Source organism: Chionomys nivalis, chromosome 4 (genome assembly GCF_950005125.1).
Source record: "Chionomys nivalis chromosome 4, mChiNiv1.1, whole genome shotgun sequence".
Classification (NCBI taxonomy): domain Eukaryota; kingdom Metazoa; phylum Chordata; class Mammalia; order Rodentia; family Cricetidae; genus Chionomys; species Chionomys nivalis.
In genome coordinates this window covers 8714358-8740074 of record NC_080089.1, presented here as the reverse complement: position 1 = coordinate 8740074, position 25717 = coordinate 8714358, and the positions used below count along the sequence as shown (strand labels likewise).

At 46.5% G+C, this 25717-nt stretch overlaps 1 protein-coding gene across 1 annotated transcript in view; it reads right to left on the bottom strand.

Annotated features, from left to right (window-relative positions):
• Positions 1–5632, bottom strand: part of Tmem123 (transmembrane protein 123) — a 36502-nt gene extending 30870 nt beyond the window's left edge. The window contains exons 1-2 of the mRNA XM_057767396.1: positions 5405–5632; positions 1529–1585 (exon numbers count right to left, since the gene is read on the bottom strand). Coding sequence (XP_057623379.1) covers positions 1529–1585; positions 5405–5501 — 154 coding nt within the window. The 5' untranslated portion in view covers positions 5502–5632. The remainder of the gene's footprint in view (positions 1–1528; positions 1586–5404) is intronic.
• Between the last annotated feature and the right edge of the window lie 20085 nt (positions 5633–25717).

The window sequence follows — 25717 nt, the reverse complement described above, 5'->3', positions numbered from 1 at the left end:
AGAAACCCTGTCTCGAAAAAAAACCAAAAAAAAAAAAAAAAAAATCATTTTAGTTATAATTGTGTGTGTGCACGTGTGTATGTGTGCATGTGCACAGGCTGCCTGCTAAGGCCAAAGGTGTTGTATTCCCTGGACTTGGTGTACAGGTGAGTGAGTCACCTGATGTGGGTGCTAGGAACTGAGCTCCGGGTCTCCCTTGAGACGAGCAACAAAAGCTCTTAACTGCTAAGCCATCATCTATAAACATAACAAAATAATAAACAAAAATAATACAGATGGAGGGTGACAAAGGAAGAGACAGAGGGCAACCATTGGCCTTCACACTATACACCGGCGAATGGTGAAAACACCTGTGCGCGCGCGCGCGCGCACACACACACACACACACACACACACACAAAGTTTCTTTCCCCCTAAAATAAGCCAACAGGAAAAGACAGCCACCTACCAGCCTAATAACATATATGTAAAACACTCAACTTCCCATGGTAATTACTGCTACAGTTGTTGATAATAATAATTTATCACCCAGCTGATAAGCACTAATAGAGTTGGGGCATCTTTCTAGTCCTTTTCTCCCCCATGGAAAGTTTTCTGTGATTTTGCTACACATGCTGGAATTCAGGACAGTCATCACTACGATCAGAACAGAAGCTTAGCTATGTTTCCCCAGACATCAGCAGGAGAGGCAGCACTAATGAGATCAAAGCACAAAAGCGTGAGCCTGACCCACAGGACGCCCTCCATGGTCAGGTGTGGGTGCTGTACGTCTCTAATCCCAGTCCCACAAGGCAGAGGCAGAACAGTGAACTTGAGAGAAACCCAAGCTACGCTGCATGACATGGTTCAATAAATAAACAACAACAACGCAACAACACAACTCAGCTGAGAAAGTGTCTCAATCAGACTGGCCTATGGGGAACTTTCTTGACTAATGACTGACATAGAGGGCACAGCCCACTCTTGGCAGTGCCCTCCCTGGGCAGGTGGTCCTGGGCTGTATCAGAAAGCAAGCTGAGCAAGCCATGAGAAACAAGCCACTGAAGAGCATCCCCCATGGGCTCTGCTCCAGGTCTTCAGCCTGAGTCCCTGCCCTGAGTGATGGGGTGTGACCTGAGAGCTGGAAATGAAACAAACCGTGTCATTTTTGGCCATGAACTTTTATCACAGCAACTGGAAGCAAGCTAGAACAGGGTTCTCGCATATTCCAGGCTGCCCCGAAGTCCCTATGTGGCTGAGGATAACCTCCAACTCCTAGTCTTCCTGCATACACCTCTCAAGGGCCAGGATTACAGGCACCCAGCTTCCCATTATGTTTTCGCATATGTTTTCAGTACCCACACCTTTGCTAGACTAACAGCAACAATCAAGTGAACCATGACCTGCTAATGCCTATAACGGGCAATCCTTTGCACAGGCTCCAGGGATGTGTTTGTGGTTAAGGCAGGTCCTGTAGCAGCTTGAATACACTCCCTGGCTAGCAGGCTACAGCCTAGACGGACGGAATGCCTGAATCTTTAAAGCTTACCTGTCACATTAACACTGGAGGTCAGCAGAGGCACAGAGCCATTTCCACTTGACGAGCCTGTAAATAAAGAGAGTAAAGTATATTCAATATTCAACTTGGGACACAGCATGAGCCCTCTGCCTTTCAGTGAACGGTTTAGGACTCCAAGGAGGGTGCACACCGAAGCCAACTGCCCGACTGTCTTTGTGTGAGAGGTCAGAGATGCCTCATCACGGGCCCTGAGGAGGAGTGCGGAATGTGTCCCTTACAGATGCCACCAGGTTGATGAGCAGTCCATTGTACATACAGTCAGGCTCTCTCTGCTTCCTAGGCTGCAGCGGGAGGGGAGAGGGGCTTGCATTTTGAAAGAACTGTGAGCTTGAAGAAAATGAGAGGCCATTTAGTACATGTGTGTCCATCAGACATATAGTCCATGCCTGGCCAGATACTGAGTCTGTAAGCCTGGGTGCAGTACTCAGATCAAGGGGCGGGGCACTCCCAGCTGGGGAGGGGCAAGGCCTCAGGATGGCAGAGGCATGGCGGAGGGGAGGTTCTGCTTGTTTCTGTTGCTATGAAAAACGCTGGGTTTGAGGCTGCACTGTTGGGTCTTTCTCCACAACAAACCTTCGCACAGTGCTCACCGTGTGCCACCCTCTGGTGATGTCTGCTCTGCCCTGGTGGTGTGGACCCCAGAAAGGCTCTCTTTGTCTTTTCACCACTAGCACCCCTCCTTCCACTCGGTGCAGAGGTGACATTTGTAGGTCTCTTATTTTTCAGGGAAGATCTCAGAAAAACTTTTAATTTGGAAAGCGGGGGAAGAGAATCCTGTGCTCCAGGTAAGCAGCATTTTAGTGATTTACTTTGGAATCCATGTAAAGACTACAACCCACGAGGGAAGAGAGCTCACGTAATGCCATTATTGTTCCTGTCGCACAGATACCAGCCCTATTGGGGGCACTCCCAAAGTAAAGAGACACAAAGGTGTTACTTATGTTTCTCACACAACCCACTCCCAACAAACTACCTCACTCAAAACAGACATCCAGAGTGAACCAAAGAAACACAAAGAAAAACCAGCAACAACAACTTTGAAATATTTACCAACTGTTAAATGTATTTCTTATGTAAATATCTTCCTCTGGGTGGAACCATCACCGGTGAGAGGAGGAACTCAAGACAGGTCCCGATCAATTCAGATACAATGCAGGTATCTGGCAGTGGCCAACAACAGTAAGTGGTTGGCGGGTGGGCGGTAGGTTCCCTTCACCTCAGCCTCCTGGGAATTCTATGGCTGGAGCACTGCTCTGCAGTGTGGCAGGGACTGAGGCACAGAAAAAGCTGCTCAGCTCCTTAGTGAGCCTGGATGTAGATCAGGCTGATTACTTCCAAAGCCTGTGTAGGTCTGTGTCTCTCCTCTCCATTATCTTCCTGGTGTTACATCACCAGCTGCTCCTTCCTCAACCAAGCCATCCCCTGGTTCCTCCCTCTTGTGGGTTCATGGTACAAACTATTGGTGAGTGATTGGTCCCACTGCCCAAGACTCTGTAACAAAGATCGACCTCCGTCTGGACTGCTGCACTCCCGAGACAGCATTTCGTGGCAAAATACTGGACTGTTTGAACAGACATTTCCATGCTTTTGGTTATAAGTTATTTCATTCCCCTAAGGTTGTTGAAAGTGTATTTCTCACTTGTCATAAAAACATACTAAGAGGCTCCCATGCTGCCTCCTGAGTGCTGGGGTTGGTGTGCCACCACACCCACCACCATCATCTCCATAAATTATTATTTTAGTTTTTGAGACACGGATGCTCTATATAGCCCTGGCCATCTTGGCACTCACTATGCAGAACAAGACAGCATGGAACTCCACAGAAATCAACCTGTTTTTGTTTCAGGAGTGCTGGGATTAAAGATGTGTGCCACCGTGCAAGGCAGAATAATACTTGAAAACTAGAAGTCCAATGACATTCTTTTCTGTCTTCCACAATATTCTGGACAGCACTGTGGAATGAAAACTAACATCAGCTGATGTGGCTTGGTGACGAAATGGCTGAGCCTGGGTTCTGATCTGAAGGCAAACATACATTACTGGCTTTACTGTAAATAAGATAGCTTACCTGGAAGTCTCAGACTTCTCAGCTATAAAATGGAGATGGTATATAAGGATCCTTAGGGGGTTGACAGATCTTAATTTAGCGTAGTGGTGGCAGTGGGGAACATGACAGAGAATGTACCTAGCAAATATCAGCCATGTTTCAGAATGGCTGCGAAAAATCACCTTGTATTGTAATGCTGCTTATACTAATTACACACGGCACGCAAAGACTAGAACAGGAACTTGGTTTTGTTTTTGAGTTGTTTATAAATTTTAGAGATAAGGTCTCTCTTTGTAGCTCAGGCTGGCCTTAAACTCAATCTTCCTGCCTTGCTCTTTCCTTTGAAGTGAAGGAACTACCAGAGGGCCTGGTCCTGTTGAAGACACTTTTAGCACCGTTTACAGTGACAGTCTTGGAACTGAACTCACTGCTTCTACTAGTTCATGACACCAGGGCATTAGAGCATTTCAAGTTTTCCAAATAGCACTAACCTCTCTAGTGAGACATTCATAAACAGCGTAGTGAGAAAGTGAGAAAGCACTCACTTTCCTCTAATCAGTACCACATGAGAGGAAACAGATTTATTTGTACACACAAAGCAGGCAGTTAGAGAAAATGAAGGGCCTCCTTCCATAAACATTAGCATAATATTTGATGTAAGACAGAGCACCGACCAATTTTACTATTCGTCCTTTCCTTAACCCATCTCAGAATTAGGTCTGCATCTCTGGTTTCTCATAGGTACAGATCAAAAGAGTGATGAAACCCTGTAAGGCCCGGATTTGGGAAGCTGAGTTAGAAGGCCAGCAGTTCAAGGTTATCTTCAGCCACAATAGAGAGTTCAAAGCCAGCTAGGACTACAGAGTGACTAGACCCCGCCTTAACAAAACAGAATGAAATTCAGCACAACTAACAAACAAGGTTGCTTAATTCACCCGGATTATTCCAGCAAAAGCAGGCGTTGGGCTCAAACCACCTGCTTAAGTAAACTGACTGGTTATCTTTTCATAGATGAGACTAAGAAACATACACCAGATGGACAGAACTGAAAAACACAAAGCCTGTGGTCGGTCACTTATGGCTACTTATTCTAACTTAGCGGACTAGACCATAGCGACTGGGCTCTAGTAGGTGATAAGGGAAAACAGAATTTTCACAAACTCAGAGTTCTTCTCAAAGTGTCTAAAAGGTCAAGGTCCCGAAGGGAAACAAAATTTCCTACACCGAAGGGCTGACAACATCATTTTGTTATGGCTTTAATGACGTGGGCTCCAGACAACAGAGACCTGGAGGTTGCTGCGCAGGTGTCTTGCAGCCCTAGAGAGGCCTATGTCCGGCATAAGCCTCACCTGCGCGGGGGAACAAGGGGTGCACACACGAGGCTCCCACCCAGCCGCACTGGCCCTGGAAGCCAACTTGTAGCGTCTGGGGAACCTCCAGCTGGAAGCCGTGTGGGTATTCGAAAGCCAGATTTGTTTCTGCAGCAGTCAGTGGGCATATTTCAATCCACAGGTCTTTCTACCAGTCACAGAACTCCAGGGAAAGGCTGAGAAGCAGCTTGAGACCTCGGCAGAGGGGCCATCCCAGGGAAACTCAACAGGTTACCCGCACCGCGAGGGCCGGCCGCCCCCAAGGACGGAAGACCCAGATTCTCGATCGGCAGGTGGCCCCGGGGAACTGGGGAAACCCGCCCCAGCCTCAGTTCCCCTACGCCCGCGGAGCCGGGAACTTTCCACGCGGACGCTGGACGTGGAGACGCAGGCCGCCCCAGCGCGCTTCCTCCCGGCCGGCGGACTCACCCTGAGGGTCCGCACCGTCCGCCGCAGCCCCCGGCAGCGCCAGCACCTGCAGCGCGCCCAGCAGCAGCAGCAGCGCGGCCCGCGCGCACAGCGCCATTGTTCCCAGGGCTCCTGAGCGCCCGCAGCAACCGCACCGCGCCCAGAGCTGCCCTCCGCGCACGCGACCGCTCCGCGTCCCCTTCCGCCGCGTACCGCTCCCCGGCAGCCGCCGCCGCCGCCGCCGCCGGTCCCCCCCAATGACCAAATACGGCGCGGGCCCGGCTGGGGCGGGGCCTGGGCGTGGTCCAGAGGGGGCGGGGCCGGGAAAAGCGGCCGAACCAGAAGGGGCGTGGCTCTAAGAAGAGGGGAGACGCTGAGAGGGAAGGAATGGGGCGTGGTCTAGAGGGGAGGGGCGTGGCTCTTCGAACCGAATGAGGCCGAGCCAAGAAGGGGCGGGGCGCTCGGAGGCGGGTGAGGGCGTGGCCTGCCAGGCGGGGCGTGGGCGGGACTGGATGCTGGGACCGCGGCGCCCCTTTTCTCAGCCACTGGCTGCCAGTGATCTTTCCCGACGTCCGGAAGATGGGCTTTGTATAGTTTTCGGGTGGGGATTGGAGCGCGTGCGGCGAGTCGCAGGCTGGATGGCTGCAGAGGAAGCCCCTTAGAGAAGTATAGAAAGGTCAGATTCTACGTAGGAAGTTCAAAAGTTAATATCACGATCTTCAGACTTCAGTTGCGTCTCCTTTTTTTTTCGACGTATGTGCAGAAACAACTCGTAGAGTGGGTGGTTCGGCTCACAGAACTGTTGGAAACTTTGCACCTACAACCTAGGCCCCTCTCTGCATGGAGTCCGCCGACCTGGTTCAGGACAGCTTGTTGTAATCTACTTTTTCGGCAAAATATCCCTCTTAAGCCAATGCTCCCAAAGACTGTGTTTTGATTCCTCCCAGAACTCTAAAATCATATATAACTGGTGCATACTCCTCAACTAATGTCGAAGACAACGAGGGCATTGCAGCTGTCTCATGCCTGGCCTGATCCAGGGCACTTTGAAGATAAGTTAAAAACCTTGTTATGAGAGATACTTTTGACCATTAGCAAAGCTTATCAGTTATAGATTGTAGCGCACCATGCCTGTCTGCGCTCTACACGATACCATTCAGTTCGTGAGCTGGGCAAGGGGCTGGAGATTGAAACACACAAAGACACACAGACAGACACGGGTCATCCTTGAAACAGGAATGCCCCCTTTATTGTGTTCAGGGGCAGTTTATATAGGGATAGCCATGCACCATCCAAACCTACCAGAAATCATTCCCCTGCTGTCAGGAACTCCCGAGGGTCTAGTGCTCTCAGAGCAGCTGCAGGCTGTCTCAGAGCAGAGGAAAACAAGTTGCTCACAAGAAATTCAGGATCTTGGGGTTCACTGCTCCCAACAATAGATGTGTCTTGATCTGCTCTTCATTTACAAGACTTACACCCGAGGTTGCAATCAGCCAACCAGAAAATACCGGCGTCTACCACAGGCTTAAAAAAAATACCCTGGTCTACAAAGTGAGTTCCAGGACAGCCAGAGCTGTAACAGAGAAACCCTGTCTCGAACAAACAATACAGTTGTATGTTTAGGATTTGGAGGTTCTGTTATTGAAGAATCTGACCTTGGGAATAACAAGTGCTTCCAGACTAGGAAGGAACATCTCCACACCCACCACGAAAAGGTGAAATTCAGTGTCCAGAGTGGTGACATACAGAGGTGGAGTATTGGGGAGGTCAGGAGAGCAGAGTTTGTGGAGGGGGAGAAGGGAGAGTGGAAGGGGAGAGAGAGAAGAGAAGGGGAGGGAAGGAGGAGGAGAACATGAGAGAACAGGATGGTTGAGATGAGGGAAGGACAGAGAGGGAGAGCAAGGAAAGAGATAGCTTGATTGTGGGAGCCATTATGGGGCTTGTATAAAACCTGGCCCCAGGGAATTTCCCAGGAATCCTCAAGTATGACCCCAGCTAAGACCCTAAGCAATAGTGGAGAAGGTTCCTGACCTGGCCTTCCCCTGTAATTAGATTGATGAGTACCTTAATTGTCATCATAGAACCTTCATCCAGCAACTGATGGAAGTAGATGCAGAGATCCACAGCTAAGCACTGGACTGAACTTCTGGAGACCAGTTCAAGAGAGGAAGAAGCGATAATATGAACAAAGGGTTCAAGATTGTAATGGGGAAATCCATAGAAACAACTGAGCTGAGCTAGCAGGAGCTCACTGACCCTGGACTGACAGTGAGGGAACCAGCATAGGACCAAACTAGACCCTCTGAACGTGGGTGCTAGATGTGTGGTTGGGGCAGTCTTTGCCGCCACTGGCAGTGGAACCAGGATTTATTCCTAGTGCATGAACTGGTTTTTGGAACTCATTCTTTTTGGAGGGATACCTTGCTCAGTCTAAAAATAGAGGGGAGGGCCTTGGTCCCACCTCAAAATGATGTGTCAGACTTTATTGACTCCCCGTGGGAGCCTTACCCTTTCTGAGGAGTGGATGGGGGTGGGGTGGACGTTGCACCCCAGATTACGACCCCCAGAGAGAGACCACCAGAGAGGCCCAGACTGTAATAAGCAAGGTTAATTAATCAGCATAATACAAACATGTTTGGAACTCATCTCCATCCCCGTTGTAGTGAGGTAGAGAGGAGTTGTATCTCCTCTGTGGGGTAGGCTTTTAAAGGCATAACTACAAAGAGACTCTTTGAAGCTGCTTTGGCATGGGTGCAAGGACTTTTGCTCCCTCCTATTTTGCTGAGTCAGGTTTTTCCTTGTTCTTCGAGCAAGACCACTGCTTTTGAGTTAGGCCATCTTCATCAGCCTGTACCAGGTGGCTGGCTGGGCTGAGCTAAGTGACCTTGAGCTCGGAATCTCCCAGGTGGGAGAGGGGAAGGCCATATCTCCCTGGGAAAACATTTTTCTAGAAAATTTCTTCTTGCCCCTTTGAGAATAAGGGGTGAGGGTCCTACAGTGGGGAGGTGGGAGGAGAGGGAGGAGGAGAGAAAGTAAGAACTGGGATAGGTATGTAAAATGAGAAAAGATCATTAAAAAATAAATGAATTAATGAAAAACAATGAAATTAGTGCCTCATGAAAGTGGCCTGAGGGAAATTTCCATGCACCCTCACTCACCCACTACCCCCATTCCCACTACTATGAAGAAACAGTAAAACAGTCTATGATACCAAGGATGCCGAACAGACATCAAATCAGTAGTGTAAGTACCATTTCCCGGTCTCTGGACTCCATTAACATACAAATTGAAAGTCATGGGCTACATTCATTCAAGCCCTAGACTCACCCTAGACCAAATACTCTGTAGGCAAACCAATCAAGCCTAATCACAACAAGCCAAATTAAAAACTATCCAGGAGTGTCAAGACAGCATTAAGCCTGGATAGTTTTAAATTTGGCTTGTTGTTTTATTCCTACATTTTGGGGTCAGGGGTATATTAACCAGTTGGAAATTAAACACACGCAGATTTTCAGTACTCATTGAAAAATTCCCTCTCAATACTATTCTACATGTTTCTGTGTTATGTTATTTTCATTTGCATCTTTGTATTCTTTACTATATTTTTAAATTCCCACGCCTCCACTCTGGATGAGGTATGTTTTGTCTAGGCTGGGCCCCGACATTCCTATAATAGAAATGTGAAGATTGTCAGAATCAAAATGGAGTTGTGGTAACCAAAAAATAAATCTGAGAAGTTACAAAAAAAAAAAAAAAAAAGGACGTATACTAAGGAATTGCTTGATAGAAATCATCACAAAAGATTACCAGGATCACAAGCTTACACAGAAGCCACTAGAATCTTATCCAAAAGGTGCTTTTGGCAAGCAAGTCTGTCTGATTTTCTGCCTAGATTGATGCCACTCTTACTATTGTGGCAGAGGAGGAATGTTTCAAGAATAATGATGCAATCTATCCTTACATCTTTTTTTTTTGTTTTGTTTTGTTTTTCGAGACAGGGTTTCTCTGTGGCTTTGGAGCCTGTCCTGGAACTAGCTCTTGTAGACCAGGCTGGTCTCGAACTCACAGAGATCCGCCTACCTCTGCCTCCCAAGTGCTGGGATTAAAAGCGTGCACCACCACCGCCCGGCCTATCCTTACATCTTTAAGCAGTCTCCTAGCTGGTGCAGTAGCACACGCCTGGAATCCCAGCGTTTAGAAGACAGAAGCAGGAGAGGACTGCTGCAAATTCAAGGCCAGTCTGAGCTACGTAGTGAGTTCCAGGGCACGTTGACCTGGATGTATACTGAGACCCTGTCTCGGTCAAACCAGCCAGCATCGGAGGCACAGTACTGTGGTCCCATCACTTGGGAGGCTGAAGGAGGATTGGGAATCCAGAGTTATCTTCGGCTTTAGAGAAAGTTTGAGGCCAGCCTGTATTACATCAAACTCTAACTCAATAAAGCAAGCAATCAACCAACCAGACAGAAAGATAAAACCTCTTGTTGTAACTTCTCTGAATATGCCCAGTTTGCTATGACACGTGCATTCCCATTGCAGTGCTATTCTCATCATTATTCCTCAGTGACTTGATGGCTTCTTTTCAACAGAGGTTGACATTTCTTTTGCACAAGATGCCTGCTGACCTTTTCCTTGATGCAGCTTTTTCTGCTCTCTCTAGATCCCTTTTGCATTCCATCTTCAACCATCTGGGCAGCACACAGTGCCACATCCTTCTTCTCATCCCTTCTAGGATCTCAAGAGCTACCCAAGCACCAACACTGAACAAGCTCTTTCTTCTCACAGCTGACTACGTATGCTGTGAGTCTTTGGCTTCATGAGATGGCTTACAAACTATGTATTGAATGATTAGCAGATGATGATTTATAACCTTATGGTATTTATAGTCTAGTGGCAAGAGAGATACTGATGGACCCCAATGAGGAGGTTAAAAGTGAGTTGGTGTTAGGGAGATGGCCCAGCCACTGAAGCATGAGAACCTGAGTTCAAATGCTGAACACTCTTGTAAAAACTGGGTATAGTGACAGATGCCTCTAACCCTAGTGCTAGCAAGGGCAGAGATGAGTGGTTCCCCCCTCCCCCGCTTGCAGACTAGACAATTGGTATGCCTCTGGTTCAGTAGGACACTGTCTCAAAATAACTAAGTAACTAGATAGTAGAGACCAATAGAGGAAGATACCCAACATCTGGCTTCAACATATATGTGCACACTCTTTCATATGCACACAAACATGTACAACTAGATATACACACAAAACAACTTGGCTTCTTTTTATAAAGAATGTGGAAAGGGAACCTAGTAAATTCATTTCTATCACACCTACATTGTTATTTACCATTAAAGTCTAGTATATTAATCATGAATAAATGTAGACATTTAGGCTATAGCTACAGGAGAGTCTCAAAAATAATGATTCCATATGCATTACTTTCTCTATTTGTTTTTAACTAGTGAAATATTTCATTGTTTTCAATAAGCATGCTACTGGGTGTAATTTGTTCTACTTAAGTATAAGAAAGTCCAAGCAGTTGTGGCATATGCCTTAAATCTCAGGCGGGGGAGACAGAGGCAAGCAGATCTCTGCGAGTTTGAGGCCAGCTTGGTCTACAGAGAGAGTTCCAGGACAGTCAGGGCTACACAGAGAAACCCTGTCTTGAAATAACAAAACACACACACACACAGAGGCTATTTTAATACTCAAATTATATATTAGATTAGTAGTGTCAATCTTTGTTTTCTGAATTCCTAATTCTGATGAATTTTTGTACAAGTCTACAAGAGGATCATGATTAAAAACATCACCCATAAAAACGTGGAAGGAAAGAACCAGGTCTACAAAGTTGCCCTCTGACCTACATATGCATCCCCTAGCCATAAATAAAAAGTTTAAATTCGGGCTGGAGAGATGGCTCAGTGGTTAAGAGCATTACCTGCTCTTCCAAAGGTCCTGAGTTCAATTCCCAGCAACCACATGGTGGCTCACAACCATCTGTAATGAGGTCTGGTGCCCTCTTCTGGCCTGCAGACATACATGCAGACCGAATATTGTATACATAATAAATAAATAAATAAATAAATAAATAAATAATTTAAATTCACAATAAATACTAAAATATCCTTAAAAGACCAGACATGAAGTGTTTTTCACATAGGAACTGCAGAGGCTGCTCTTGCCACGATTGTACAAAAGACACAAAGATTTCATGTTTTCTCATCAAAGCTTGTCTTAGTTGCCTGTCTCAGCACCAAATGAAAGCTGCTTAAAGTAGGCTGTACTTTGGTTCGCAGTTTGAGGGGCACGGTCTACTGTGAAGGGAGGTCACATGTCCTCAGTCAGGAGGTAGAAAGATGAAGTTTGGTAGGGCCCATGTTCTCGTCCCTTCTAACTTTGATTCAGTCCAGGATCTCAGCCCAAAGCATGGTGCCACCCTTCAGGATGGGTCTGCCCTCCTTGAAACCTCCCAGGAAACACCTTCAGAAGACATGCCTGGGGCACGTGTACCTCCTAAGGGGGCCCAAGTCCAGTTGGCAATGAAGATTAGCCATCATACTTGTCTAAAAATTCACCATGGTTAGTTTTATTTAAAAAGACGCTGGGTTTAGGGGTCTGCATGCCTGTGATCACAGCACTCAGGAGGTGTAGATGTTAAAAGCTACCCTTGGCTATGTAGTTTGGGGCTAACCCACCTATGTGAGAGATAGATAATGGAGTAGATGCTAGAGAAGGGCCCATCTGATCTGCACCATAGCTGTGGTGATTATTTTATTGTGCTATCACAAATAAAAGCTTGCCTGAGTATCAGAGTTTGGAGCAAGCCATTAGTTAGCCATAGAGGCCAGGCAGTGGTGGCATACACTTTAATCCCAGCACTCGGGGAGGCAAAGGCAGATGGATCTCTGTGAGTTCAAGGCCACCCTGGGCTCCACAAGATTGATCCAGTCTCAAAGAGAAACAGAGTCAGGCAGTGGTGGCTCACACCTTTAATCCCAATACTTGGGAGGTGGAGACAGGAAGGGATATGGCTGGGCAGAGGGAGGAATAAGGGCAGGAGGAGACAGGAGCTCAGGGCATTCAGTTTGAGGACTTGTAGAGACAGGGTACCCCATTTGGTCTGAAGACTTCATAGAGGTAAGAACTAGTGATTGGATGTTCTGCTTCTCTGATATTTCAGCTTTCACCCTCTAATATCTGACTCTGGGTTTTAATTATTAAGACCAATTAGAAATTATGCTACACATAGCTATGAGCCAATATGACCTTTTGATAATATTTGCATGATGAAAGAATCAGAGTCCATGTGGCTTTGAGAGTGTGATGACTACAGAGTATGCAAAGCTGTGGAAAGATTTAGCAAAGACTCTAAACTGACCTGTGCCTATTTCCATGTCTCTGCCACATGCCTGTCATTTTAGCAGACTGATAGCCACGATAGATTCCGAGTCTTACAATGAAAGCCCAGTTCCCCATTTCTTCCCTCTGCACTCTAGAATCCCTGCTTTCCTTACCCCCCATCTTTAGTTCAGTCTTCTTTAGAGTCAAAATTGCAGCCAATGTGGATATAGTTAATCAAAAAGAATTGCATATCTTTTGTGCTCAACATTGTATAAGATTCTAGAGGGACAGGAATAAAAGGGAAAATAAAACGAGCTAAAAACAAAGGCAAAACAAAAAAAAAAAGCAAATAATAAAAGCCTACACAGTTGCACTTCCCACTTCTAATACGGAGATCAGCAAAGGATTCTGGGATTTGCACATAGTGGTGCTGACTGCAGTTCCAGGGCAAAGAAGGCAGATGTAAGAATATGGCTGCAATCCTGAAGCCAGTTTGATCATATAGTTAAGTCCCAGGTCAGCCAGGGATACTTAACAAGACCCTGTTTCAAAAACATAAAAATGGGTAAGTTAAAAAGAAAAGGTCTGAGTAGATTGAAGTTCTACAGGGATGATTTTTTCCTTCCTTCCTTCCTTCCTTCCTTCCTTCCTTCCTTCCTTCCTTCCTTCCTCCCTCCCTCCCTCCCTCCCTCCCTCCCTCCCTCCCTCCCCCCCCTCCCTCCCTTTCTTCCTTCTTTTCTTCTTTCCTTTCTTTGTAGCCCTGGCTGTCCTGGAACTCACTCTGTAGACCAGGCTGGCCTTAAACTCACAGAGATCCACCTGCCTCTGCCTCCTGAGTGCTGGGATTAAAGGTGTGTGCCACTACCACCCAGCTAAGGAATGACTTCTTAAGAAGGGAGGACTGTGGGGTGTTTTAGGGGATCTTAGCTCCACTAACCTACCACTTCTTAGAAGAAGCAAGAAAGCAAAGGGATGAAGGAAAATGGAAGGGCTCTGTAGGGCTCAGCAGTTATGCGCACTTGCTGTGTGACCCTGAAGACGGCTGGGACCCTGGATCCGAAACTGGAAGGTTCAGGCAATTGTAGTGAGTGTTTGCAGTTGGGTCACTGTCTCCGGGTTACATGATTATACAGTCCAGGATCCAAGCCCAGGGGAACTGTCCCACCCAGAATTAAGATGGGCCTTCCTGGGGCTGGAGAGATTGTTTGGTGGTTAAGGGCACTGACTGACCCTCAAGAGGACTTGGGTTCACTTTCTATCACTTGTATGCGGTACACAACTGTCTGGAACTCCTGTCCCAGGGGATCTGATGCCTCAGGGAACATCAGGCCTGCAGGTGGTGCAGAGACATATATGCAGACAAAGTGCCCACATGCATAAGGTAACTATTTAAAATAAATGGGACTTCCCACCACGATTTATCATCTCCCACAGGAATGCCCACAAGTCAGTCTCTTGTGTCTTTAGGTTGCCACTTTAACATGGACACTAACCACAGTATTTAGATGCTAGATTTGATCTCTGGCACTAGAACAGAAAAAAAAAATTGTGGGGAATCTGTCTGAATGCCTAGAATGCACTGCCTGGAAGGTCACTGTGGGGTGTTTTCAGTGTGTGTTCCAGTCAGCATGAAGTTATCTTAGCAGAGGAGGAGACTTCCAAGATTTGGGTGGTTGTGGGAAAAGCCCCAGGGACTTTCTGCTGTTAAGTCCCTAGCCACCACCTTTCTCCTCTGTGCAGGAGGTAAAGGGACCAGCTCAGTTTTCTATCTTGCTATCTAGTTTGTCCTTAGGGATTCTTGTTTCTTCAGCTCCACATGTGGAGTCAATCACTGTGTCATTGTGTCAGCGAGGGGCAGGCAGAGAGGTGGCTTCATGCTGCCTGCACTTTCCCTGGCGGCCTGTTACCTCATCCCAGGCCAAAGTAGGATTTGCAGCTTTGATATAAAAAGAATTTCAGATCTAGTCAGTGAGATGAAGAAAGCTGGAGATCTCATGGGGGTTCAGAGAAGGAAGGGAACTTAGAAAAAGAGCAAGATGTGCACAAGCGTGGGTACAGGCTCCTCAAGGAGAGTCAGAATGAATTGTCTCAGCGTTGTCCATTTTAGTGGCTCCCAAGCCACACCTCTAAAGGTTGCTAAGAGACCCTTTTGATGTGGGAGTCCCCTCTGTACGCTGTGAATATTATTGGCTAATAAAGAAACTGCTTTGGGCCTCTAGCAGAGCTATAGGAGAATAGAGGTAGGTGGGGAAAACTAAACAGAATGCTGGGAGAAAGGAGCTGGCGTCAGGGAGAAGCCACGGAGCTGCTGCTGTAGACAGATGTGCTGAAACTTTGCTTGTGGGCCAGGACCTCTTGGTGATGCACAGATAAATGGAGATGGGTTAAAATAAGATGTAAGAGTTAGCAAATAAGAAGCTAGAGCTGATAGGCTAAGCAGTGATTTAAATATAGTTTCTGTGTGATTATTTTAGGTGCTGGGCGGCCAGGAAATGAACAAGTGGCCTACTACAACACCCTTTCCCCATTTTGTCTCTTTTAAAACATTTTATTATTCTTTGTTTACTTACGTGTATATGTGGTATATGTATTTCTATGTGGACACACAGAATGAGCATGCCACAACTCAAGTGTGGAGACCAGAGACAGAGAACTTGAGGGAGTCATTTCTTTCCTCCTACCATGGGGGTCCTGGAGATGGTCAGGTTAGCAGCGAGGGTCTTTGCTCTCTGAGTTGTGTTGCCAGGCCCCCTTTACATCTCTTTCGATAAGTGAACTCAACAAGGTGGATCCGGAGATGCCTGAGGTGGAATTACAACCTGACAAGGTGAAGCCAGGGTCCAGTAGTGTCGCATGAATGTTCAGAAGGTGTCCTTTCTCCATGAGTGCAATGCCGTGGGATATCTACCAGAGAACTTGGACACAGGTTTAATTCAATAGGAACTTTTATACTTTGGTGTTTGGGATCCCACTGTAGCCTTCTCAGGGTGAGCTTTTAAGCACAAAAACCATGTCCTGGGTTGACAATCAGTTAACAAGAACAGTTGGCCAAAGTGGAACCACAGAAGCCAAAAAGCAAGCTTAGTACATTTAGAGACTTTCCCAGAGCTATGGCCACTGATGGCTTAGGCCTTTGTTTATTGTTGGTGCTGTCTACCTGCTGGGATTTGTAGCCTGATTGGCACTTTCAGCATGGAGTCGGTTGTGAGGTCTGGGGGCCTGGCACAGGAGTTTCTGGTGAGAGAGTCTTGGGGACTGCAGTGGATAGAGGATGGAGAAGGCCTTGGGCGGTCGTTAGCTGTGCTGGAGTTCTCTGTCCCTAAGAAGCCTTACTTGGTTTCCTAGGTCAGGGCCTGTTTTCCTTCTCATGTTCCGTATTCTTTTTTTCTGCCCCAGTCTTCATTACAGGAATGCTTTTCACAGTCAGGGTTTCAGAAACAAATGTTTCAGATGACAGAAAGAGATGCAATAGCTACTGTGAAGTCTGTAAAAGAGGAAATGAAGCTGCCAGAGGCTTCATTCCTGCTCGGTAGCTCATGTTCTTGTCTGGGCCACAAGCACTGAACAGGGCTCACTGTTTGTTCCATCAACAGAAGTTTGAGCAGCTGCAAATAACCCCCACACATGCTAAAAATAACAGCCACGATGTGTAGGAGAAGTATTGGGCACTTCAGAAGAAATGGTTAGGGATTTCTGCCGCAGTAGGGCTGAGTCCTTGAAAGGCTACAGCGTGCCAACTGTGTGGAGAGAGGCACGGAGCAGCAGCCTGCGTGTCTGGGGCTTGTCTGAGTAAGGACAGCAAGGCTCGTAGGTCTTGGGAAATTTCACACGAGGAACTGAAAGATTAAGAAAAATAATGTGGGGGCTGGGAAAGTGGCTCAGTGGTTAGTTCCTAGTCAGCACTGGGGAAGCTGATGAACCCAGATCTAGCACTGCAAACAGTTAAAAAGAGATAGGGCACCAGGCAGTAGTGGTACACACAGGAGACTGAGGCAGGCACAGCTCTATGAATTCAAGGTCAGCCTGGTCCACAGAGCAAGTTTCAGGACAGCCAAGGTACACAGAGAAACCTTGTATCAGACAACAAACAAACAAAATGTATGGCAAGTGATTCAAGAATTGGTAAGTGAAGCTATGACTTGTTATTATTTAGTTTTATTTCATTCTATTCTTCTTAAAATAAAACAAAACTACAGGGTCTGGCTCGATAGCTAGGTGGTTTGGTACTCTCTGTGTGGCTCAAGCTGGCCTCAGACCCATGCAACCCTTCTGTTCATGTCCTGGGACTGTAGTTATGCACCGCCACGTCCACCTGTGGGGTGACTAAGAGGTGGACCTCTAAGTTTTCTCATTGTCGTGGCGAAAATGCCGACAGAAGCAACTTCCTGAAGGAAGGATTCATGGCTCAGAGTTTGAGGATGCCATCATCACAGCTGGGAGTCATGGTCAACTGGTCACACGGCATCACGTCAGGAAGCAGAGGCAGAGGAACGTGGGCATACAGCAATTCAGTCTGGTACCCAACCTCGTGGAACGGTGAAACCCAGAGAGTGGGCCTTCCCTCTCTGGAAACACCTTCACACACACGCCAAGAGAAGTGGTTGCACTTGCTTCTAAGTCCAGTCAATTGGATGGTGAAAACGAATCTTCACAGGAGGATGTGTGGGGGTTTGAACTAGAATAGAAGTAGAGAAAATGGCAGAAATGTGTTTAGGGTATGTATTAAAAGTAAGTTCAATTTTGGATATGGTGTCTGAGGAAGAGAAATTAAGTAGGCCTCTTTGTGCTTGGCATCCCAATGTTAAACTTCAGACCCCATATCCTAAAATAGCCACACTTTTGAAATCCTGTCTTACAGTCAGTCTTTTTGATATTTCTGGATCTATTATAAAGCCCCAGTGAGTGTACATGGACACAGTTCTGGAATCCTGTCTTACAGTTCTTCTGGCACCTCTGGATCTGTTATAAAGCCCCCATTAAGAGTGCCTGCAGAGATGCACAGTATTGTCCTGTGGGAACAGCGACGTTGCGTACCTAGACTTATCAATAAATTAACTTAGAACTGGACTCAGGAGAAAGCTTTAATAATAATTTTCTTAGAGTCTGAGAGAAAAATTACAGGGTGGGCAAGCTGTGAAGCTCAGCAGTTTTCAGGGATGATGGGGACCAAGAAGGAGAGCCTCACCGTTAAGAAAGCAGGCAGGCAGGCAGGGGCTGGAGAGGGCTCTGGTTGAGAGCATGTACTGTTCTTGCAGAGAGGACCCAGTTCCCCCATAGAGCAGCCTACACTTGCCTGTGATACCAGCTCTAGACGCTTCTAGGCACCAGCATCCTTGTGCACACATACGTAATTAAAATCCATAAAAAATAAGAAAGGCAGTTTCATGGTGGAGGAAAAGTATCTGCATGACAGAGGGGAAGGAGGCTTCAGAGAAAAGTGAGAAAATCCAGAGTGTCTGGAAAGTATGCCAAGACTTTGTCAGGGTCTGAAAAAAAAAAAAAGTAGACAGACCACAGCACTGTGTGACAGAAGCCCCTGCGCTGTGTGCCAGTGTTACACAGGAAGACTATGAACATTATCTCATTAAGAGGATAATTATTCCTCCCCATCCCCTTACATGGGTTCTATTTGAATCAGTCATCCTGAGGAATACTTTTCTGGCCAAGGGATTGGCGGAGCTTAGATACATTAACTCTTTTTTTTTCCTTCTGTTTTTGCATTTGTTTATTTTTAAAAGTTGTTTTTTATTGAGCTATGTATTTTTCTCTACTCCCATCCTTTCCTGTCCCCTCCCCTTCTACCCTCTCCCAAGGTCCCCAGGCTCCCAATTTACTCAGGAGATCTTGTCTTTTTCTACTTCCCACGTGGATTAGATCCACTCTTAATGGAGCAAAAAATAATATGTAATATTCTCACCTTGGAGCAGATCACATGTGATGTCTCCATCCAAGGCCAGAGGTAGCTTCCACTTATTTGATCAGGAAATAGTGTTCCCTGAATGCGAATCAGCGGTCCCTGATGTCCCTCCTGGAGTGCTACTGCCCTGTGCTATCTGCAAAGCTACTGTAACAGCAGAACCTGCTGAGATGCTATCATTATTCACGTCTTCATGCATCAAGGGAGAGAGATGCAGCTGTTCCCCAGTCCACCACCAGCGAGCATTGCAATGTGGATATTGCTTGAACTGAGAGAAGAGAAAAATAAGGAACAGTGAGAAAAAGCAGGCTGGGTTTGGAGGGTTGTAAAGTGGCTTTAGAGGCCACTTTTGCTGAAAAGCGCTGGCTCTCAGGCCCACAAAGTTATTAAGCAGGATGAGTGTCTGGCACCTCCGCTTTGACTCTGGACCTGTCTTTTTGACCTTGTTCATAGGCCTGCTAACTCTGCCCAGGCATGTGAACCACTCAAGTACTTCTAGCCTTTCCCGTTCAAGGCTGAAAGCACAAACATAAAGTCATTGTCCTGAATCTGCAGACCCTTGGATTCCAGGGAGAGCAAAGAACAGATCTTTTCTCAAGTGAGGACAATAATCACAAGATCAGAGGTCACAGTCTTGTAAGGGGTCAGATTATCCCGTTGGATAGGAACAGTGGACAACAAATTGGCAGTTTATTGGATTCCTTAGCAGATGGCAGCTCAGACAAGGATGAGTTGATGATGGATGGAACCTCGTCTTCAGTAGGGTGGCTTAATACTCAAACCTTTCTCCCTCTGTTTAAACCCACAGCTCATGTCATATGCTGAGGACAGACTTGGGGCCACTGTTGCTCTGTTCTTCCCAGTGCGGCCACACTGATACAGGTTCTCTCCACGCTTCACTGTATGAGTGGCAGAATCTAGCCTGTGGAGATTCCTGGAACCCAGTGTCACAAACAAGTCAGAAAAGTAGACATGTTTGTGTTTCTTTCTTCTTTTAAGTAAATGATTTATTCATTTTTTTTAAATGTGCACTGGTGTTTTGCCTGCATTTTTGTCTGTGTGAGGGTGTCAGGTCTCCTGGACCTGGAGTTACAGACAGTTGTGAGCTGCCACGTGGGTGCTGGTAATTGAACCCAGGTCCTCTGGAAGAGCAGCCAGTGCTCTTAACCACTAGCCCTCTTTCTAGCCCCTTGTGTGTTTGTGTGTTTATTGTGTAATTATGTCAGAATTCATTGACTTGCAAGGAATTCATGAGCTCTGCCCATTTCACTGACTGAAAATTACCAAGTAGTCCCGCCTTCTGTCGAGAGCTGTGTGGTGGTTTGAATAGGAACGGCCCCAGACGTCCCATATATCTGCACGCTCAATGCCCAGCTGATGAGCTGTCAGAGAAGAATTAGGAGGTGTGCCACTCACTGAGAGTGGGCTGTGAGGTTTCAAAAACCCTTCTAGACCCACCCCACCTCTTCCTCCCCCCCCACCTTACTGCCCTATCCTCTCTGCCTGTGGACCAGGATGTAAAGCTCTGAGATACTGATCCAATCCTGTTTTCATGCTGCTGTGCTCTCCACCATGGAGATGACGGACTAAGCCCCTGAAGCTGTAAGCCGGCCTCCAATTAAATGCTTCCTTTTTTAAGAGTTGCCTTGCTCATGGTGTCCCTTCACCGGAACAGAATAGTGGCGAAGATAGTTAGTACGGGCAAATATAGGTTTTTTTGTTTATTCCAATCTTAATTACTAATACCAGCTCTCAGATCACACATTATATACCGCAGAGTGTGTTTATTACATATAATCTTAGTTTCTTTTCCATTTTGCTATAAGATACCCTGACAAGAGTCACTTAAGGGAGAAAGGGTTTATTATGGCCCACATTCAAAAGTAAAGTCCACCATGAAGGTGAAGTCAAGGTCAGTAACTTGAAGCAGTCGGTAACAGACACTCACAACCAGGAAGCAGAGAGAAAAATGCAGGCTGCGGCTTTGTTAGTGGTCCCTGTTTCTGTAGCAGTCCAGGACTGCAGCTAAGGCACGGCACAGCACCACAGAGTGGGTGGGGCTTCTGGCCTCAGTCAGTGTGCCCCAGCACACCTGCCTGCATCCTGGGGCATTGAACTCAGCTTGGTGCCAGGTGTGTGCAGACGTCTGTAGAGGCCAGAAGAGAATGCCGGATATCCTGGGGTGGGGTTATAAGCAGTTGTGAGCCACTGATGTGGGAGCTGGGAACTAAACTAGAGTCCTCTGGAAGAGCCATAAGTGTTCTTAACTGCCGAGCCTTCTCTTGAGTCTCCCAAATGACTTTTAAGTTGTTTTTGATTTCTGGACAAAGTTTCTTTACTTTCTTTTTTAAAATAAATTATTTATTCAGAGTATGTGAGTGTGTGTGTGTGTGAGTGTGTGTGTATGTGCACACACATGAATGCGGGGGGGGGGGAAGGTCAGAAGAGGACTTTGCCTATCTCTGTAGGTGCTAGGGTTACAAATGTGTGCAGGTTCTGGGGGTAGAGCCCAGGAGGGCAGATTTGCACAGCTAGTGTTTTGAATCACCTAAGCTGTCTGTCTGACCCTCAATCAAGTGTCTTGAAAACCAAAACAGACCTAAGACCCAGACCCCAGACTGTGACAAGATAGGAGAACTATCTTGAAATTCTTTTCTGAGCACTTATGCCTGTGCTTGTTCCTGTTTGTCAACTTGACAATAACTAGGATCGCCAGGAAGAGGACTCTAGAACAGAAGCAAGGTCTCCATTGGATTGACCTTTAGCCACATCCTGGGAGGGGGGAGGGGCATTTTCTTGATTAGCAATTGACTACCTGGTAGGACCTAACCCACTGTGGGTGGTGCCTAGGCACCAAGGAAGCAGACTGAGGGATGGAGAGATGTCTCAGCTGTTAAGGAACAGGCTCACAACCAAGAAGAAAGCAAGCCAGTGAGCAGTATCCATCCGCAGTCTCTGCTTCAGCTCCTGCCTACAGTTTCCTGCCCAGAGCTCTTCCCTGGGTTCTTCTTTCAGGCTGTAACGCTGTCCTCCCAAGTCACTTTCTGTCATCAACAGAAAGCAAACTAGGACACCACAAGAAGCATGGAAGAAGAAACAGACAGAAGCATAAGCAGCCTGCCCTTGAAGCTCTCATGTCCTGACAGACAGGGAGTCAAAGCACAGCATCACAGGGGATTGTCCCAAGACAGGGGATCATCCCAAGACAGGCAGAAGAGCTAAACTTGTCTGTGTTCTTTTCTAGGACTTGTCTCTGGCGTCAAGGTGAATGAAATGAGGAGGCCTTGGCCACCCTCAGGTTGAGAAGAAGGGTTTTATTGTAGATAAGAGGGAGATAAGAGCCAGAAGCATCTGGGAGAGTCCAGACTGAACCAGTCCCCGAGAGGAGAGAGCAGAGCAGAGGAGAGTGGGAGAGGACAGAGCGAAGAAAAGAGAGGGCCAAGAGAGAGGGGGCTGAGAACAAGTAAGGGAGCAGAAAGAGTAACTGGCAGTTTATATAGGGAAGAGAAGCCCCTGGGCTGGAGACATTTAGGGTAGTGGGTGGGAAGAACTGATGGGAACTATAGGTACTGAGTGAGTCTGGTAGCTGGTTAGTGTTCTCTCTCTCTCCCTCCTTTCTCTCTCCTTTTCCTTTCTTTCTTCTCTCTCTCTCTCTCTCTCTCTCTCTCTCTCTCTCTCTCTCTCTCTCTCCTCCCTCCCTCCCTCCCTCCCTCCCTCCCTCCCTCCCTCCCTCTCTCTCTCTCTCTCTCTCTCTCTCTCTCTCCTCTCTTTTTAGTATGCTAATAGGCACCACAATTAGCCATTTGACAAAGGTGCTTGGTATCTGCTATCTGCTGCATCCTGAACCATCTGGGGATAAGGTCAAACTGTCTAACTAGATTCCCTCTTGGTTTATTTATTTTAAAAATGAGGGAATAGCTGGGTGTGGTGACTCATGCCTGTAATCTCAGCACTTGGGAGTAGGGCAGGAGAATCAGAAGTTTAAATCCAGCCTAGCTACAAGAGAGACAAAGTTACATTTTAAATTTTAATTACTACATCTTAGAGATCATGAAACAAAATTGCTTCTGTTCCACAAGCTCCTTGTTCAAGGACAGACAGTCCCTGAAATGCTGGAGGCTACTGTGTATGGGATTTAACAAGCCAGACGTTTTTATTTCCCTAAATGACTTTGTTTGACCCAGGTACACCTGCTGTTCTTGATCACAGTGAGCAGGAGGTGGGTAGGCAGGGAATAAATCAGGATGCATGCTTGCTGCTGGTTGGACAGGAAATACTGAACTGTGGGTTTTGTCTTTTTAGGCTTCTGCAAGCCTGTAACTCAGGGTCATTTCCCTGGGAACCTGACCAGAATACATTAACCTGGCCAATATTTAATTAAAGTTTGCTTTAAATTGTGGTAGTGTTCTTATTCTTGACTGGCAGGATTAAGGCCAGATGAGGCCCTGTCTCAAGAAAACAACTGTTAAAAAAACAAAAATAAAAAGACTTGTTTACACACATTGCTGATGTGGATGTGAAATGACATGATCGTTATGGGAATTGGTTTGGTTGTTAAGAACATAATTATCATGTTGCCCAATAATTCCTGTGTTCTCTCTGTGCAAGACTACCCCAGCCTCTGCTTGTGTTCTCTCTCTGTGTAAGGCTACCCCAGCCTCTGCTTGTGTTCTCTCTCTGTGTAAGGCTACCCTAGCCTCTGCTTGTGCTAAGCACCTGATGTAATGAGGTTTTGCTATCTCTCTGTCACTTCTATCTGCTACCTGCTATTTGTTTTTTTGCTTTTGCTTGCTACATACTTAATCAACTGGATGTTCAGCTATGGTAGATCCTTTTAGACTGTACAGGACAGTGTTTCAAGAGCTTGGGGTGTTAAAACATAACAGGTTAAGAGCCATGAAAGTTTTTGGGAATAGAGCTGTTGATGATGGTCAAAAACTTTGTGACTATAATTAATTCCATTGAATTAAACTTAAAATTGACTAAAATGTCAAAATATAATTTCTAACATATTTAAAAACAATAAATTGAACAGGCTTAGTTGGGTACTAAAATATTCTCAAATACCACGGACGAAGGGGGACTGAACATTGTGAGGAAGAAAGTGGGCAGAAAGACACTGTGCATGCATCTGTTTCCCAAACACATCTGGGCTATAAGTCCACCACGTCGCCCACATCCAGTGTGAGAGTCAGCAGTACTCCATGCAGACGGCATGCGCCGGGATCGTCACACCCTTTCCGGGCTACAGTCAGTCGTCAGGAGCACCTAAAGGATAAAAAAGCAGGGTTCTACATGGGACCAGACTCAGGATCTCCTGTGAGAGGGCCTCCTTCGTTAGAGAGGAAGCCGCGCTTCACAACTGAATAAACATAGTGCCCGCAGTGAAAAATAAGTGGGACACACCTGAGCACAGAATAAGGAAGTGGAAGGAACAGCTGCCCCTCAGGAGACATGCAGTCACACACACTTGGACACCTGACACCTTCCCTTCACAGCTGAGCCCCTCTGTACTCTTTCTTTCTTTGTTTCTTTCTTTCTTCCTTCCTTCCTTCCTTTCTTCCTTCCTTTCTTTCTTTTTCTTCAGCCTTCTGTGGTAGGTCTCAGAACTGTCTACCTAGCTGAGGAAATTCTCCCACCTTCATCTCAAGTGCTGGGATTACAAGCACGAGCCACCATTCCTGGCTTCAATTCCCTTTTGTGGTGGGTGCTGAACCAACCGACATACATCCCCAGACCAGTGTCTGTTTTGACACGGTTTTAACTGTAGTGTTTTCTGTGATATCGTATACCTATAACCTTAGCACATGGAAGGCTGAGATAGAGGGAGCTGTAGATCAAGACCAGTGTGAGCTACTTAGGAAGTCTGAGGCCAGTCTGGGCTTCATGAGATCCTGTCTAAACAAGACAAAACAAAACAAAACAAAATTTTGTTTAGGAGACCAAGAGTGTGAAAGAGGCCCAGTGTCCTGTTGACCAGAGGCCTAATGGGATGCATGGAAACTGGTCCAGGTCTTGAAGGATGTGGTAGGGTTCTGAGTCAAACTCTGTGAAGATCCAATGGTAACTACATGTGACTTTGCAGTGCTCACTAAGAGAGCAGTTAGGATATTAAAAAACTAGTTAGAATACTAACCCAGAAATCCAAATGATTTAAAATATTGAAAGATTAAATGTTAATGGGACTTTGGCACAAGGTTTTGTGGTTTTTTTCTTTTTCCTTATGCAGTATTAGGGATGGAAGTCTGAGCCTCACACTGCCATGTAGGTGAAGTCTGAACCTCATATCGCCATGTTGGTGTTCGACCACCAAGCCATATCCCACCCCAGCCATCTTTTCAGGCTTTCCCCTGGAGACAGACTGTTACTGTGTAGCTTGGCTGTCCTGGAACTCACTCTGCAGACCTGGTGGCCTCAGACTCACAGAGATCCTCCTGCCTCTGCCTCTTGAGCTGGGATTAAAAGTGTGCATGCCCAGAATCTTTTTACTTTTTGAAAATTTAGTATTGTATGTTTATTCTTTGAGAATATTATACATATGCACAAAGTCTCTCAACCATATCCATTCTCTACCCTCCAACTCTTCCTAAATTCTTCTCATGTTTTCCTCCCAACTTCTTCATTTTTTTTTAATAACCTACTGAGTCCAATTAATGGTGCCAATATATGCATTCGGCGGAGCACAGGCAACTCTCACGGACCACACCTCTAAGGTAAACTGATTCCCTCGCCCTTACCAGATGTTGACTGACTTCCTCTCTGCTTCCTCATTAATTTCTGGAAGTTGTGTTTGAATTTGTGAGCCCTGTTTAGAACCATGATCAGGTAACTTGTTTCTGAAAGCCCTACTCCTGGCTTTTCAATCATGTTAATGAGCTAACCACCCCGCCCCCTCAGTTCCTTTCTTACCTCATCTGTAACATGAAAATAACTGCTGCCGCCCAAGGCACCAGGGTTCTGAGAGTTCTCTGTAACTGGTGTGGACACGTGTGTATAATTCTGTGAGCCTGATGTCCTAAGGGACACTCCGAGATCCTTCATGTGTGCAGTTCCTGAAGACCTCTGCCATCTTCTGCACCCTGT